The following is a 14878-nucleotide window of genomic DNA, read 5'->3' on the forward strand; positions in this document are numbered from 1 at the left end:
CCCGCTGCATAATAATTAGGAAAGCGCAGCCAATCAGAGCCCGCAGATCAAGGGCGGGACCCCGAAGGCGCGAAGATGAGGGGACCTCGTGGTGTGAAGGCGATGGCGGCGCCGGGACCCGGAGGCCGTGGTGGAAGCGCCCCGACCGCTGTGGCGCTGAGGCTGCTGCTGCTCCTCGGGGCCGCCCTGGGCCCCGCCAGGGCTACGGTGTATTTCCAGGAGCAGTTTCTGGACGGAGGTTTGGCGAGGGCAGCGGGGCAGTGAGGGTGCGAGATGGTGGGGAGGGATCCCCCCCCTTATTGTACCGTGTTTAGTGACTCCCTCTTGTGTTGTGGTGCCGGCACTGCGGGACAGACAACTGGCAGAAGAGGTGGATGTATTCTGAGTACAACCCGGGCCTTGGGAAGTTTAAACTCACTGCTGGGAGGTTTTATGGAGATCCAGAGCGAGATAAAGGTGCGTGCGTTTCATTCAAACTTTGCTATGGGAGCCACCTCGAGAGTTGGGAATTTGCCTTTATAGATGTGCTGTGTGTGGCAATAAAAGTATTTTTTAATTGCAAATGGAGACAAATGTAAGTTTGACTATTGCACTAATATCTTTGCAGGTTTACAAACTAGTGAAAATTCTAAATTTTATGCCATCTCCTCACGATTTAAACCATTCAGTAACAAAGGGAAGACTCTGGTCATTCAGTATACTGTGAAACACGAGCAGAAGATAGATTGTGGGGGGGGATATGTTAAAATTTTTCCCTCAAATTTGGACCAGAAGAACCTAACTGGAGATTCGCATTATTACATCATGTTTGGTGAGTGCAGAGTTATTTCCTCATTACTAGAACACTAACACTGCTGTTGGGCAGTTCTAAGGTGGTTGTGAAAATGGTTGAAAGAGCATAAAGGAAGGCTGTCTTAAAAAAATAAGGATGTTGTGACTGCAAGGAGTTAGTTCTTCCACACTTGAGAGATCTCTACATAATAACAAAACACGCATTTATGCAAACATTCTGAGCTGATTTGAAGGCTGTAACAGAAAATGATCAGAGTGTTGTTATAATAAGGGTGGTTGTTCGGCAGGATTTATGGGTTTTGAAAACCTTTAACTGTAACTGCATACTGTGGGCCATTATCTGCCCTGATAGACTTGTCTTAGTGCCCAGTGATTTAGTGGGATTTGTACACTTGTCTGTCAAAGTGAAGTTTGTCGTTATGTATCTGATATCGTTATTTGCCTTGTGCTGGATATGGCTTTTATTTTGCATGGATTTCTGTTTTCTGGGTTTAGTTCTGTTACAGAACTGCACCCCAAGCTACACAAAATCTAATTCTAAGGTAGATTTACAGTAAAAGTCCATTAAAAGTTCCATTACAAATGGAATGGGAGAGGTGCCTAGCAGTGTTAGAAGGAAGACGTAAACTGCCTGTATTTTTCTGCAGAGAAGTTAAAGATACAAAGCATATAATCTCTTTGTTGTAGGGCCAGATATCTGTGGATCTGAGACAAAGAAAGTCCATGTTATTTTAAGTTACAAGAATAAACCCCATCCGATCAAGAAACCAATCAGATGTAAGGTAAATACACATTTCAAAGAGACATAAGCTTGAAAATACACAAGTTACAGGGATATTAGGGAAAATAAAATAAAACTAAACCAAACAAACACAACAAAAACCCTGAAGAACCATTCCAAACATGTAACACCTTTCTATTTTTCATTGTATCTTAAAAATCATGTTAATTTGGGGACTTCAGGTATTTCTTCATTCATCATATGCTGACACAGGACACAATAAAGCTGCAAGGGTGCTGTATGTGATTAAGAAATGTATGTCTTTGTGTTTCTTAACTGTAACCTGAATTCCACTTGTTCAGAACCGATGGGAGGACTGGAAAATAGATGTCAAAAATGTCATTAATTTTCTGCCTCTAGGAGACTTGGGAATTTTTTTTTCTTACTGGGGCTTATGAAAAATCCATTAGAACTTGGTTCATAGCTCTGGTGCGAGGCAGTTCCTGAGAGCCGTGTTTAAGATTCTTAAATGTCCTTGCGTTTTCCACACCCAGGTTGATGGATATACACACCTATATACTTTGATTATAAGGCCAGATCAGACTTATGAAGTAAAAATTGATAACCAAATGGTCACATCTGGCAACTTGGAAGATGATTTTGACTTTTTGCCACCAAAGAAAATTAATGATCCCACAGTGAGGAAACCCACTGACTGGGATGATCGAATCCAGATTGATGATCCAAATGACACCAAACCTGAGGTAACGTGCTCTCCTGATTCTGCATGACTGGATTATTTCACTTCTACTGAGTACACATTTGATCTGGTTGAACTCCGCACTACTTTTGCTTTCCAAATCTTTTTAAAGGATTGGGATGAACCTGAATACATCATGGACACCAGTGTTGAGAAACCTGAAGGCTGGGATGACGCTGTGAATGGAGAATGGCATTATCCTATGGTCAAGAATCCTCTATACAGGGTATAAATAATTTCACAGAATCCCAGAGTGTCAGGGGTTGGAGGGCCCTGGAAAGCTCATCCAGTGCAATCCCCCATGGAGCAGGAACACCCAGCTGAGGTTCCACAGGAAGGGGTCCAGGCGGGTTTGAATGTCTGCAGAGAAGGAGACTCCACAACCTCCCTGGGCAGCCTGGGCCAGGCTCTGACACCCTCACCAGGAAGAAGTTTCTTCTCCTCTTTCAGTGGAACCTCCTGTGTTCCAGTTTGCACCCATTGCCCCTTGTCCTGTCACTGGCTGTCACTGAGAAGAGCCTGGCTCCATCCTCCTGACACTGCCCCTTTCCATACTGATCCCCATGAATGAGTCCCCCCTCAGTCTCCTCCAGCTCCAGAGCCCCAGCTCCCTCAGCCTTTCCTCACACGGGAGATGCTCCGCTCCCTTCAGCATCTTTGTTGAATAATACAGGCCCCAGTACTGACCCCTGAGGCCCTGCACTAAATACGGGCCCCCAAGACTTGGCCAAGATGATGGAGAGCAGTCCAGCAATGACCTCAGCCAGCTCCCTCAGCACCCGTGGGTGCATCCCATCCGGACCCATGGATTTATGGGTGTCCAGATTGCCCAACTGCTCCCTAACCCAGGCCTCATCAACCCAGGCAAACTCCTCCATTGTCCTGCCCTCCTCTGGGGCCTCAGCGATAAGGGATCCTCAGGACAGCGTCCGGCAGAGCAGAGACAAATCCTAGTTATCTGTAGCACTTTAAGCAAGATTTCTTTGCCTGACTACTCAGAACATGCATTTTTCCCTAGGGGGAATGGAAACCGAGGCAGATTGATAACCCAAATTATAGAGGGGTTTGGCCTCATCCGCAGATCGACAATCCAGATTACTGGCCAGACTCCAGTATCTACAGCTACGAAAATATTAGTGTCATTGGACTGGATATCTGGCAGGTGAGATGCCCTTATTGGAAATTCCTGAACCTTTTTTCTCACCGTGTGAATAGCAACCTCTTTCCCCTTCGCATGTAAACATTATATATTGGTTTGGGATCTTAGGGACCTGTGCGTTTGGGTCTTTTTCCCCCTTTCTTCAAAGGTGAGAGCTGGCACAATTTTTGACAACTTCTTGATAACAGATGATGAGGTTTATGCAGAAGACTTTGGAGATGAAACATGGGGAGAAACAAAGGTAAGGTGAAATTCTTATGTCTGTCTTGGTTCTTCTTTTACCCCATTTTAAAAATCTCCTGTCTAATCTGACAAAGAACCTCTCGGTGCATAAACATGAAATCTTAACATTAGGGTCCTGAAGAGGAAATGAATCTGAAGCAGACGGAGGAAGAGCAGGAGAGGGAAAGGGTCATGGAAGAAAAATACTTTGAGGAGCGGTTTAAGAAAAAGCTGGAGAGAAGCAGCTCTGGGAAGGACGGAGCAGTGGGGCAGACTGCGGACAAGGAGGAGTTTTAACTGTTATTTCAAAGAAGTTCACATTTTTCACATCAGGATTTTGATGTTTTGTTAACAGCTTGTTGAAATCCGCACCAATGGAGCTGTAGTAAAACAGGATTTCTTTAAAATTCAGCATTGAATTTTGTGACCGGTGGTAGTTGTTTGTAAAAAATACCGTAACATAGTTAAACTCTCTGTTGAAAAGGTTAATTTTTCTAATTAACTGTATCTTGACACTGATAAATGTATTAAAATCACTTGTTATACAGCACTAGGTCTTGGGAGTGTTCTACACTCTCAGGGTTTAATATTAAATGTAAAATTCATGCTCATTTTCATTGAGGAAATGTCATAAGCTTTTAATGATACTCCATTAAAGGGTTGCGCGTGTCAGATGTGTGCAGAGTGTTTCACAGCGTGTTTCACAGCAAGGGGGAGATGAGCTCTGTGCTGATGGCGCACCTGTCAGGGTCCGGGGGTCCCCCAGCGCCGTCCCTGCCCCGGCCCCGCTCCTTCTGCCCCAGTTACCCTCTGCAAACCTGCCCTGAGAGGTTTAAATGTATCCAGGCCATTCTTTGCCCTTCAAAAATCTGAAATGCACACGCACGGTGCTTTAGTTTTTTTCTGAATAGGGTGGCGGGGGGAGGGTTTTGCAGAGTGAACAATGTGCCTGTTTTTCTGTCGGACCTCCCCGGTGCCTCACTCGTAACTTGTTCGGTCGCTTCCCTCATCCCTTCTCCGCTCCCGCTCCTCCGCGTTTCCTCCCCCCCCTCCAGGAACTCGTGCTATAAACTCAGCAAAAACTGGAGCCAGAGGAGCAAGGGAGCGGGGGGGCTGTGGAAGCCCCAGCTTGGCCGGTTTCCAGGTTCCAGCCCGGCAGCGGCTGAGGTCAAATTCTTTCACTTCTCGTTTGAGGGGTGTCCCTTCCGAAACAGCTCCAGTGGGGCTGAAGATCTTTGGGATCTATTGAAATACAAGCTAATGCCAGTGACCCTTTACCTTTTCTCCTAAATGCAGTGCTGTTCATTTAGCTTTTCTATGGCTGCGGTGACCGTGTCTCGTTCAGCTTGCTTCCCACTGCTTGCTCTCCCTTTATTCTTTCCCATACTTTAGTGAAGACAGTCTGCTTACTTATTTCCTTTAAAACACATTTTAGGCAAGGATTTGTTAACTTTGTTATTTAATGTTGAATATCCCATTGTAGCTTAATTTGCCGTGGTCCGTTTTGGCAAGGTTTAGCGTAATGAAGTAATACAACGAGGTTTGCCCAGGACAAAGTTGAACGCAGGTCACCGAACTAAAAGGTCCATGAGCACCTTCCCTCAGTCACCCGACGAACGCTCCCCAGGGCCGCTGTGTCCGTGCCGTGGGCAGGGCAGCGCAGCCCCGCCGGAGGCGGGCGGCTCGGCACCGGCTGCCGCGCACAGATAAGCCGCGGCCGCTCTGTTCCCGCCTCGCGTTCTCCCCTCAGCCGCCCCGCGAAGCCCCGGGAGGCGGCGGCCCAGCAGGCCCAGCCCGGCCCGCGCGGTGCCAGGCGCTGCCGGGGCCTCCGCCGCTCGCCCCGCCCTCCCCGCCCGCCTTCCCCGCCCCGGCGCTGCCCGAATCAGTGGGAGGAAGATGGCGGCGCTCATCCCCCTCAGCCAGCAGGTAACCGGCCCGCCGGCCGCCGCGCTCTGCCGGGCGGGGGGCGGCTGGGGGGACACGCGGCCCTTCGGGGCCGGCGGGCGAGCGCCGATCGGGGAAGGGGAGCCGGGCGCTCCCCGCTGCGGGTCCCGCTCGGGCGGGCGGGTCCATCCGGGGCCGGCGCTGGGGCCTCTCCCCGCGGCCCGGGGGGAGCGGGGCCCGGGCGGGGTGAGGGGCCGAGCAGCCCCCGCTTGTCCCCTGGGGTTCGGCCGCCTGTGTGGGGGCACAAAAGGCGCCGGCGCCCTCCCCTCCTGGAGGCCCCGAGGCTGCTCCCCCGGGGAGGGGCAGGGCAGCCCCGAGGCTTGGGAGCGCTTCCCCCCCGAGCTGCCGCTCCTGCCCCGGGGCCGCGGGGCTCAGCGCGCTCCGGCGGTGCGGGGTCCGGATGGGGCTCGTCCCCTGCTCGGGACACTTCGGTCACGTCACCTTTTCCTGCTTGTAGCGCGGGGTTGATGTCACCTTCGGGTGTTGGGGTGTCGTGACTGTGCTGAATATTGGGGAGGTGCGTGAGCAGCGCAGGCTCGGGGAATCAATAAAGGGCTCAGGGTGGAGGAATGAAAGGAGGTTTCCGCCCGTCAGTGGAGAGCGGGGCTTCCGCGCAGAGCCTGGACCTTGGGGCCTGTCTGGCACCGGGAGGGTGGCGCTCCTTGGGGACAGGCTGTCCGAGCTCTGGTTTAGTGGCTGGGATCCTTGGGTAGATTTGGGCTCTTGTTACAAGTTTTTTGGATTATTTTTTCACCCAAATAACTTAAACCTGAACAGCTGATCACTGTTTATTCTCTTCCATGCTTCTGTGAAGAGTCAGCTCGCTTATTTCCTTTAAAACAAAAGCAACACCCCCTGCCCCAGAAATGCCTTGGAATTAAAGCTCCTTTCTGCGCTGTGCCTAGGCCGGTCAGGAATTCGGAACAACTGCTGCTGATCGTTCAAATTATTTAAACATATCGCTTTCCTTTTAATAATGGGCTTCTATTTGTGGTGATCTGAAAAATCATCTCTCGGTGGAGCTGCGTGGTATTTGGGTAATATGTAATTTGCTGTGCGTCTTATTAAGAGTGCGCGCTGCTTTTCAGCTCCGAACAGCAGTAGGAGCCCTGTTTAACATCTGTTTAACTGAGTAAACATCTGAAAGCATCCGCGCGCATCCAAACTTATCGAAAGTTTTCAAGTGATGTGGTGCAAAAAATAAATATGGAATAAACTCCAGACTTGAAGGTTGTTGTGGAATTTACATTGGAAAGAATATGTCGTATTTGTTATACTAGAAATCCTGCCTCTGTGTTTAAATTCCGTTGGTATTTGGGAGGCTGACATCAGTGGTATTGTATATAGCATATTGCCTTTTGGAAACAGGGCCACCTTCTGTGCGCGCATGGGCTCCTTTGATGTGTTGTTTTCCAGCTAATTCATTGGAAGCATTCTAGTTTTCAAACGTTATTTTCTGTATGGGGCTGTCAGGAGCCATCTCCCTGTCATCAGGGCAGCGAACAGAATTTCCCTGGAAGTTAATGAACGTCCCCTGTTAATAACCTCAGCTTCATGATTACTACAGAGATATGTGCTGGCCATAAAAAACTAGACATGGTGTTAAAAGGAACAGGAGGGGTTACATGTGCTGTCATGTTGAAGCATGTTCGCTCAGAAAGATCCAGAATAAAAATATTGACTTACGGATATTCTTTATATCTCACAGTAACTCAAGAATGTGAAAGTTTAATCATATTTGTTCTCATTAATTAATTTCATTATAGTTCTGTTGTTCTGTGTTTTTAATACGTTATGAAAGTGAGTGTAGGAGTCTAACTTAGAGTGTGCAAGCTGTTCGACAGCTCAGCTCTCTCAACTGGCTGTGCATGAAAACAGGTGAAGAGCAAGCAGGTAAAATCAGTTTGTGGCGTTCAACAGCTGAAACTGGATCTTATTTACCTTTAGCTTTATTTTCTCGAGTATTTGGTCACCTTATCAGCAGGCTCTCCACTGCGCCAGGCGCTCAGCCTCCAGTTCTGGAGGTCACGGAGAGTTACGGTAGAGATCTGGAGACGGCGTGCATCGCTTTGTGGCTCAGTCTTGTGAAACAGGAGGACACCAAGGAAAATGAGTCACTGCTGCAGAGTTCTCTGTGGCCCTGAGATGATCTCAGGACAGAGGCTGCGAGGAGCCGGGTTTATGGGTTGTTCCGTGCTGTTTTCCCAGCCCGGCGTGAAGGGCCGTGGAGCCGTGTCTGCGTGCAGGCGTACAACGAGGCAGCGTTCCAGATCTGCTGTCACAGCGCGAGTTCGGGACGTGAACCTCAGTTTTTTACAGGAAATCAGCTTTGAGACCGAAAGCCAAGGTTCTGCAGTGTGTGTTCGGGACACGGTGTGAAGTGTTGGTTGTAGGTGACGTTTGGGGAATATGGAGTAGGCATAGAAACCAGGGGCTTGTTAAACTCCAAGACAAACTGGACCGCTGTGTAACAGGTTCTATCCTTTGACCACCCATCGGCTTCAAACTCTTCAAAACGCTTTTCTGCGCTGCCAGCGCTGGCACACTCTTGTGTAGGTTCTTCGTCAGCAGATGTCACCAAATTTACAGAATCATCTTGAATTATCACGGTGTGGTCACGTGAGGGGTAGACAGGCAGCTCTGCTATTTTTATCCCTTGAGCCCATTTTGTCTGCTCTGCTTCATCCCAGAGATGCAGTCATCCAGGTAAATCGGTCAGAGAGGCTTCATCTTTGTCAGATTCTGCAAGTGATGAAGGGCTTTCCAGCCTTCATCGGGTGATGAAGGGCTTTCCAGCCTTCATCGGGTGATGAAGGGCTTTCCAGCCTTCATCGGGTGATGAAGGGCTTTCCGGCAGCGCTTGTGGGAGCATATCGCCGTAGCAGAAACTTGTCGGCGTTTCAGCACGTCACCCCGGCTTCCTGCCCCCTCGTCAGGTAATCAGCTGGATGTCGTGGCTGACGGTACCAAACGAGGACGACAAGAATGCCTGGGGATGGGATGAGATCACTCCGCGCTGCTGCTGGAGCGCTTTGCCCTGTATCTTGGTGTGGATCCAGGCTGCGTGCTCTAGGATCTCTGCCAAATAGAGGAGCTTGTCGTTGCTCCTTGGCTGGCTCCTCCGAGCTTTCTGAGAAATGAGAGCTGTACAGTTGGGTGATAGTTGGCTAAAACATACTACATTTTATTCAGAATTGGACAGGCTATTTCTTAGTTCCACCTTTTCTCTGAATGTTCTGTTTCCCGCTTTGGACAGGAGCACAGTGCTTATCTATGCCAGCAGAAGAGACGAGGCAAATTTATGAGTTGTAGTCATGGGTTGTTTCTATTGAACTGCTGTCCACTTTCTGGAAGAGCAAGAGCTTTTAGAGTGTGCTGATGCTGGAGAATGCAGTGGCCGATTGTGTCGATGGATATAAGTGAAGTACACATAAAGTGTTTAGGAAACTCTTCTGAAAACACGTGGTTTTTCTAGCTAAGTACAACTATTGATCTGCAAAGAGCTTCACAGGTCCCAGAATGTCAGGGCTTGGAAGGGACCTCGAAAGCTCATCCAGTCTGTTTGCGTTTGGTTAATAGGGTTATTTTGGACAGCTCCTTATAGTAAGATTTCGTGTGTTTATTGTAAACCTACGGGAAGATTCTCTTTGTGTAAAATAAAATGTCGTGCTCTTCAGTGCTCTTTTTCGTCATATTTCCCTCTCCCTTCCCCTCGGTGCAGGCAGAACGTGCGAAATGCAGGTGGATGACAGGAGGAAGGTGGCAGGTGGCACTTGGAGGTGGCGTGCCAGGGGTCCGAGTTAGTGTGAGACAATCGTTGGGCAGGAGTCTGACTTCCCCGCAGGTGGAGAGCGGGTGTCCCACGCAGCCTTTGGGGTGTCTCGCCATCCCTTATCTCCCTCGTTAAACTGCGTTTGGTTGGTTTGTTTTTCAAGGCCTGTGGGTGCTCTGAGGGGTGGCTGTTTGTGACCGCATTGTACTGGTTTTTGCTCTCGACGTTGTGGCTGAGAACGGCGTGGAGGTCGTAGGAGGTGAGGGAGGAGATGGATCTGGGGACTTCTGCCTCTTCCGGCATTTCGGTTCCCGTTGGCTCGGGATGTCAGCAGGAGGGAAGAGGAATCTGGTTGTTTGGGCTCTGGGGAAGGCAGGACCAGCCCCTGCATGTGGAACGCGCCGGTAACACCAGGGCGAAATCCTCCAACAGCATCGTCAGGGAATCAGGACATTAACCATGCCATGCTTTTTATTAACTGTTTCCGTTTAAGACTCCTGAAAACTCGTAAGCACAGGCGTATTTAGAGACCAGGGCTCCGTGTGTATGTAATTGTCTGCAGAAAATATTCCAAAGATATCTGTACAGTGCAAGAGGTGCCCGAGTCAGCACTGCGCTGAGAACTCTGCTTTGGGGTCCGTGGTTCTGCAACCGGGGCCTGAAAAATACCTTGGCAAACAGTTCAAAGCTGTTCTACACACCCTTACTACCATATAGCAGTGTTAATTACAAGTGTGAATGTGAGCATGGGTGCCGATGAATAATAAGTTTTAAGAGGTGACAGGAGTCTGTTGGCTGCAAGTTTGGGGGAATTACTGTTAATCCACACTGAGATTTCAAGTATGGAGTTTGGAGCAGAGCGAGTTAACGTATGGTTTTGTATTTTTGATAGGAGCAACGTGCAGAGTCCTATAGTATTTTATTTTCCGCCAGTCCCTGAAAGCGGGCTGTCTGATTGCAGGTCTGCCTTGGTTTTCTAACATCTCTCTTGTTTTTCAGTTTTCCACTGGGAATCCATTGTACGAAACTTATTACAAACAGGTAGGTTCTTAAAAGAAATTCTAAAAATAAAGCGCAGTTTCCTCTTTGCCAGGATTCCCCTCTCTATTCCCCCTCGCAGCGCTAAGCTGCTGTAAATTCTCTGCTGACGGGTAACGCGTGCTCGTCCAGCTCCTTCTGAGCCCGAGACAAGAGGCGTTGCGTTCCTCAGCTCTGCTTTCACAACAGATCCCTAGTTGAATGGGGTATTTTTCTCTTTCAGGTAGATCCAACATACACGGGGAGAGTTGGGGCGAGCGAAGCTGCGCTGTTTCTTAAAAAATCCGGTCTCTCTGATATTATCCTTGGAAAAGTAAGTTGAAAGAATTTGCTGAGGCAGTAACGCTTTGTAGACGGCTGTAGTGCAGCTAACGTTGAGCAGGGGAGGTTTGCGAAAGGGGATTCAGTGGAATGCAAACCAGATCCTTTGAACGTGAGATCAGCCGCGGGCAGGTGGTACCTCCCAGGTGTTGTTCTGAGTTTCACAGGCATCTGAAAGGAAAAACAGCCTTTTGTGTGACATTTTTGTTGTTAACTGGAGAATTAAATAACGTCGTATGTCATAATTTGCAAGCTGCAATGAACAGTTCGAGGAGGCATACGGTGTGAACTGTGGAGCTAAGATTTATTTTAAAATCACAATGCCTTTGATTTTGTATCTCCACAGATATGGGATTTGGCTGATCCAGAGGGTAAAGGTTACTTGGATAAACAGGTAAATTGAATGTTCTCTTCCACAGATCAGCCTTGTTTTAAGAAAACCCTGATGCCCGTAGTACTTGTCCTTAGCCTTTTTTTTAGACTTTTCATTTACAACATAAGGATTTTTCCTGGTGCTGCTCACACCCAAGTAGATCACTTGTTGGGGCTGCTGGAGAAGTTTGGATCTGATTCTCTGTTCCTCTTTTGTTTTATAAATAACCTGTGTGTGGGATATCAAGATACATAGTCACCAAGTTTTTCACAAAGATAAACTATGATTTGTAAGATTCATTTAGGAGTGTTACTTGCATGAAAAGTTATAACTAAACGTGTCTAAAAATGGCTTAGAATGTGAAATACCAAGTTATGGGAGACTGGTTTAGACTGGTTGCTCTTTTTAATAGAAAACGGTATTGTTTGTAGGGTTTCTATGTCGCGTTGCGCCTTGTGGCGTGTGCACAGAATGGGCACGATGTCAACCTGAGCAGCCTGAACTTGACTGTGCCGCCTCCTAAATTTGTAAGTAATACGTACCTGAATAATATGTAAGTAATACGTACCTAAATAACATGTAAGTAGTACATACCTAAATAACATGTAAGTAATACATACCTAAATCACAGAATCTCAGAATGTCCACTCCCTCCAGCATCTTGGTGGCTGCGCTGGACTCTCTCCAGCAGTTCCCTGTCCTTCTGGAGCTGAGGGGCCACAACTGGACACAATATTCCAGGTGTGGTCTCCCCAGGGCAGAGCAGAGGGGCAGGAGAACCTCTCTGACCTACTGACCACCCCCTTCTAACCCACCCCAGGTCCCATTGGCTTCCTGGCCACAAGGGCCCAGTGCTGGCTCATGCTCACCCTGCTGTCCCCAGGACCCCCAGCTCCCTTTCCCCTACACTGCTCTCTAATAGGTCATTCCCCAGCTTATACTGGAAAATGTTTATATGCATTATATGAGAACTGAGGCTTTAGCTGGAACACTGGAACAATCTTCTCTTTCATTGATGCCGTGGTTCTGAGAGTTCAGGCTGCTGCCAGTCTGTTCTTCAAAACAACTGCAGTTGTGGTTCTGCAGTAGGATAAATCAGTGTGACTTGGGTATTTTTCTGGGTACTCATACATCCTTGTTTCTTGTTTTGCAGTGTAGTTAAGCTTCATGTCTATAACTATGTCTTAATTAGCAAGGATCAGAAATGAATTGTGTATTGTTATATATATATATACATATAAATAAAAACTTCTTTAATTTTAGCATGACACTAGCAGTCCTTTGCTGATCACCCCACCTTCCACAGAGACGCACTGGGCTGTTAGGGTAAGTGTAAAACACAGCACATTCCATCCATTCTTTAGAAGTAAATATTTTCCTTGGCTGTAATTTTCCCAGTGAGAGAGTTTCACAGAATCAAGTACAAGCATTTTCCAAAAGGTAGAAATTTAATAAAAACTTATAATGCTGATTTTTTTTTTTCTTTGAAGCGGGAAGCAAATAATGTGAGAGGAATAGTTTTTAGTTCTGCAGAGTTTGTCAAGGTTTGTTTGAAATGTGGTGGGCAGCCTTGTCCCTTTAGAACACTACAGAAACACATCTTGTGTGCTGCGTGCTGAAATCTCTCAGCTATCGTAGCTTTAGCTTTGAAATTAAGCTCCTAAATCCTGCTTCCTGGGGTTTCCATTGCAGTACAGCACGGCGGCGCTTGCAGGAGAGCTTGGAGATTGGAACGAATAGATTACTGACCAGTCTTAATTTCTTGCAAGATCTCATTTTCAACACTCACACAGGCACACTTTTTTACTTATTCAGGCTATTTCTTACCAACTAGGTGGAAGAAAAAGCAAAGTTTGATGGTATTTTTGAAAGCCTTTTGCCAGTAAATGGTTTACTTTCAGGAGACAAAGTAAAACCAGTACTGATGAATTCAAAGCTACCTCTCGATATCCTAGGAAGGGTGAGTATGCTGTTTAGCTTTCAGCTGTTCTCTCTTGAGCTTCTCATAGTTGCAGTGTTAAATATTTAAATGTAACTTCTCAACATGGATCAGGTTTTGGCTGAGATTTTACAGCGAGTGCCTGCTCTAAAGCAAAAACATTAAGTAGGCTCTGAAGTCTTCCACTTAAATGTAAGAATAATAGTAGTAATTTGGGCCCTGGAGTAGATTGGCTTCATTATCTCAGTAGTAGAGGGGCAGGAGAACCTCTCTGACCTACTGACCACCCCCTTCTAACCCACCCCAGGTACCATTGGCTTCCTGGCCACAAGGGCCCAGAGCTGGCTCATGGTCACCCTGCTGTCCCCAGGACCCCCAGCTCCCTTTCCCCTACGCTGCTCTCTAATAGGTCATTCCCCAGCTTACACTGGAACCTGGGGTTGTTCCTGCCCAGATTCAAGACTCTGCACTTGCCCATGTTGTATTTCATTACATTTTTCCCTGCCCAGCTCTCCAGCCTGTCCAGGTCTCACTGGATTTTTAGAGCCAGTGTTGATTCACAGTGCCAGAAAACAAATTCAGTCTGTTTCATCAGAGAATGTTTAGCTGGGCCTGATCTCAGTAATATCTTCACAAAAATCTGTCAGGAGTCTGTAGAGGGCATGCTTGATCCGTGATGATTAACATCAAAAGCACAGAGTGGAACTTGTTCTCTAAATCATTGTTTTTACCGTGGTTGCTGTAGGTGTGGGATCTCAGTGACATTGATAAGGATGGGCACCTGGACAAGGATGAATTTGCTGTGGTAGGTTACTTTACCTTCTCGGTTCAGTGTGTCCGCCAGAGCAAATCGCTCTGTGTTATGTCTCAGTTTTGCAGCTTTCTCTGCTTCAGTTGACGGTTCTGATCTAAATTGTTCACAAGGAGCTATTAAATGATCTTTCTCAAATGCATCTATTGACCCTTGCCTCTGTCATCAAGGTTAAACGTTTTGGCATTACATTCAAAGTGATCTGCTCTGGCTTACATCGCTAATCTTACCGCCTGTTTTACTAATATGTAAATGACTGACACTGGAAGATCATGTTGCTTTTTCTTATAATTGTTCACGTTATCTGACCTTTTTGCCTTTGCAGGCAATGCATTTGGTTTATAGAGCTCTTGAGAAAGAGCCGGTTCCTTCCCTGTTACCCCCTTCTCTCATACCACCTTCCAAAAGAAAGAAGACGGCGGTTTTCCCTGGCGCGGTCCCTGTTCTCCCTGCCAGCCCTCCGCCCAAAGACAGCCTGCGTTCCACCCCGTCGCACGGGAGCGTCAACAGCCTCAACAGCACAGGGAGCTTGTCTCCCAAGCACAGCATCAAACAAGCACAGGTACGCATCTTATATACACATAGATCAGTAAACAGCAGGAAAAACCCCTTCTTTTTGAGTCCTGCCGCTTGTGAGCACTTTTCTGAAAATGTGTTTGTTGTTGGGTGGAGGGAATGAAATGAGAATGGCAAGACTTGGAAAAGCAGGTGAATTTTAGTCCGAGTGACCAGGAGGTAGCAACTCTCATGGGGAGTTTTCACTTTCTGTAGAAAGTGGAACCACAGAAAGATTTATTCATCTATCTGCTTTAATACCAAAGAAGTTGTTAATCTATCTTGTAAAGCTCCTCTGTTATTAGCATGAGGACTCAGTGTGCCTAGTTGAGTCTGTGTTTCCAAAGGCTTTTCAACTGATGAATAGCTGTCGATCAGTATTTAAAATTCAGATGAAAAGTATTAAGCTCAAATACTCATTGGAAAAGGGGAAATGCCAATTTACCTATCAGATTTGATTGTGCAAAATGT

At 47.3% G+C, this 14878-nt stretch overlaps 2 protein-coding genes across 13 annotated transcripts in view; both read left to right on the forward strand.

The window, feature by feature from the left end:
- The first annotated feature begins 23 nt into the window (after window positions 1-23).
- Window positions 24-4328, forward strand: CALR3 (calreticulin 3). Of its 4 annotated transcripts, none has more exons than XR_011735932.1 (9): window positions 24-238; window positions 355-456; window positions 608-811; window positions 1480-1574; window positions 2068-2277; window positions 2386-2499; window positions 3292-3435; window positions 3541-3673; window positions 3787-3880. XR_011735932.1 is itself a non-coding variant. In XM_065858334.2 (9 exons), exons 1-9 carry the CDS (start codon window positions 76-78, stop codon window positions 3803-3805), a joined length of 1104 nt encoding a protein of 367 aa, XP_065714406.2. In that variant the 5' UTR covers window positions 25-75; the 3' UTR covers window positions 3806-3951. The 4 variants fall into 4 exon arrangements, 3 of the variants coding, with proteins under 3 accessions (XP_065714406.2, XP_065714405.1, XP_071655752.1); XM_065858334.2 differs by having other exon boundaries at window positions 25-238; window positions 3621-3673; window positions 3787-3951; XM_065858333.2 differs by having other exon boundaries at window positions 29-238; window positions 3581-3673; window positions 3787-4328.
- Window positions 4329-5462: 1134 nt separating this feature from the next.
- Window positions 5463-14878, forward strand: part of EPS15L1 (epidermal growth factor receptor pathway substrate 15 like 1) — a 34668-nt gene continuing 25252 nt past the window's right edge. For 7 of the 9 annotated variants that reach the window (XM_071799767.1, XM_071799774.1, XM_071799770.1 and 4 more), the window contains exons 1-9: window positions 5463-5580; window positions 10370-10411; window positions 10632-10721; window positions 11076-11123; window positions 11534-11629; window positions 12366-12428; window positions 12937-13062; window positions 13787-13846; window positions 14178-14414. In XM_071799767.1, the coding sequence (XP_071655868.1) occupies window positions 5551-5580; window positions 10370-10411; window positions 10632-10721; window positions 11076-11123; window positions 11534-11629; window positions 12366-12428; window positions 12937-13062; window positions 13787-13846; window positions 14178-14414 (792 nt within the window). In that variant the 5' untranslated portion in view covers window positions 5463-5550. Of the gene's footprint in view, window positions 5581-10369; window positions 10412-10631; window positions 10722-11075; window positions 11124-11533; window positions 11630-12365; window positions 12429-12936; window positions 13063-13786; window positions 13847-14177; window positions 14415-14878 lie in introns of those variants that run through there. The other 2 variants (XM_071799769.1, XM_071799775.1) reach the window with 2 other exon arrangements.

Source organism: Patagioenas fasciata, chromosome 27 (assembly GCF_037038585.1).
Source record: "Patagioenas fasciata isolate bPatFas1 chromosome 27, bPatFas1.hap1, whole genome shotgun sequence".
Classification (NCBI taxonomy): domain Eukaryota; kingdom Metazoa; phylum Chordata; class Aves; order Columbiformes; family Columbidae; genus Patagioenas; species Patagioenas fasciata.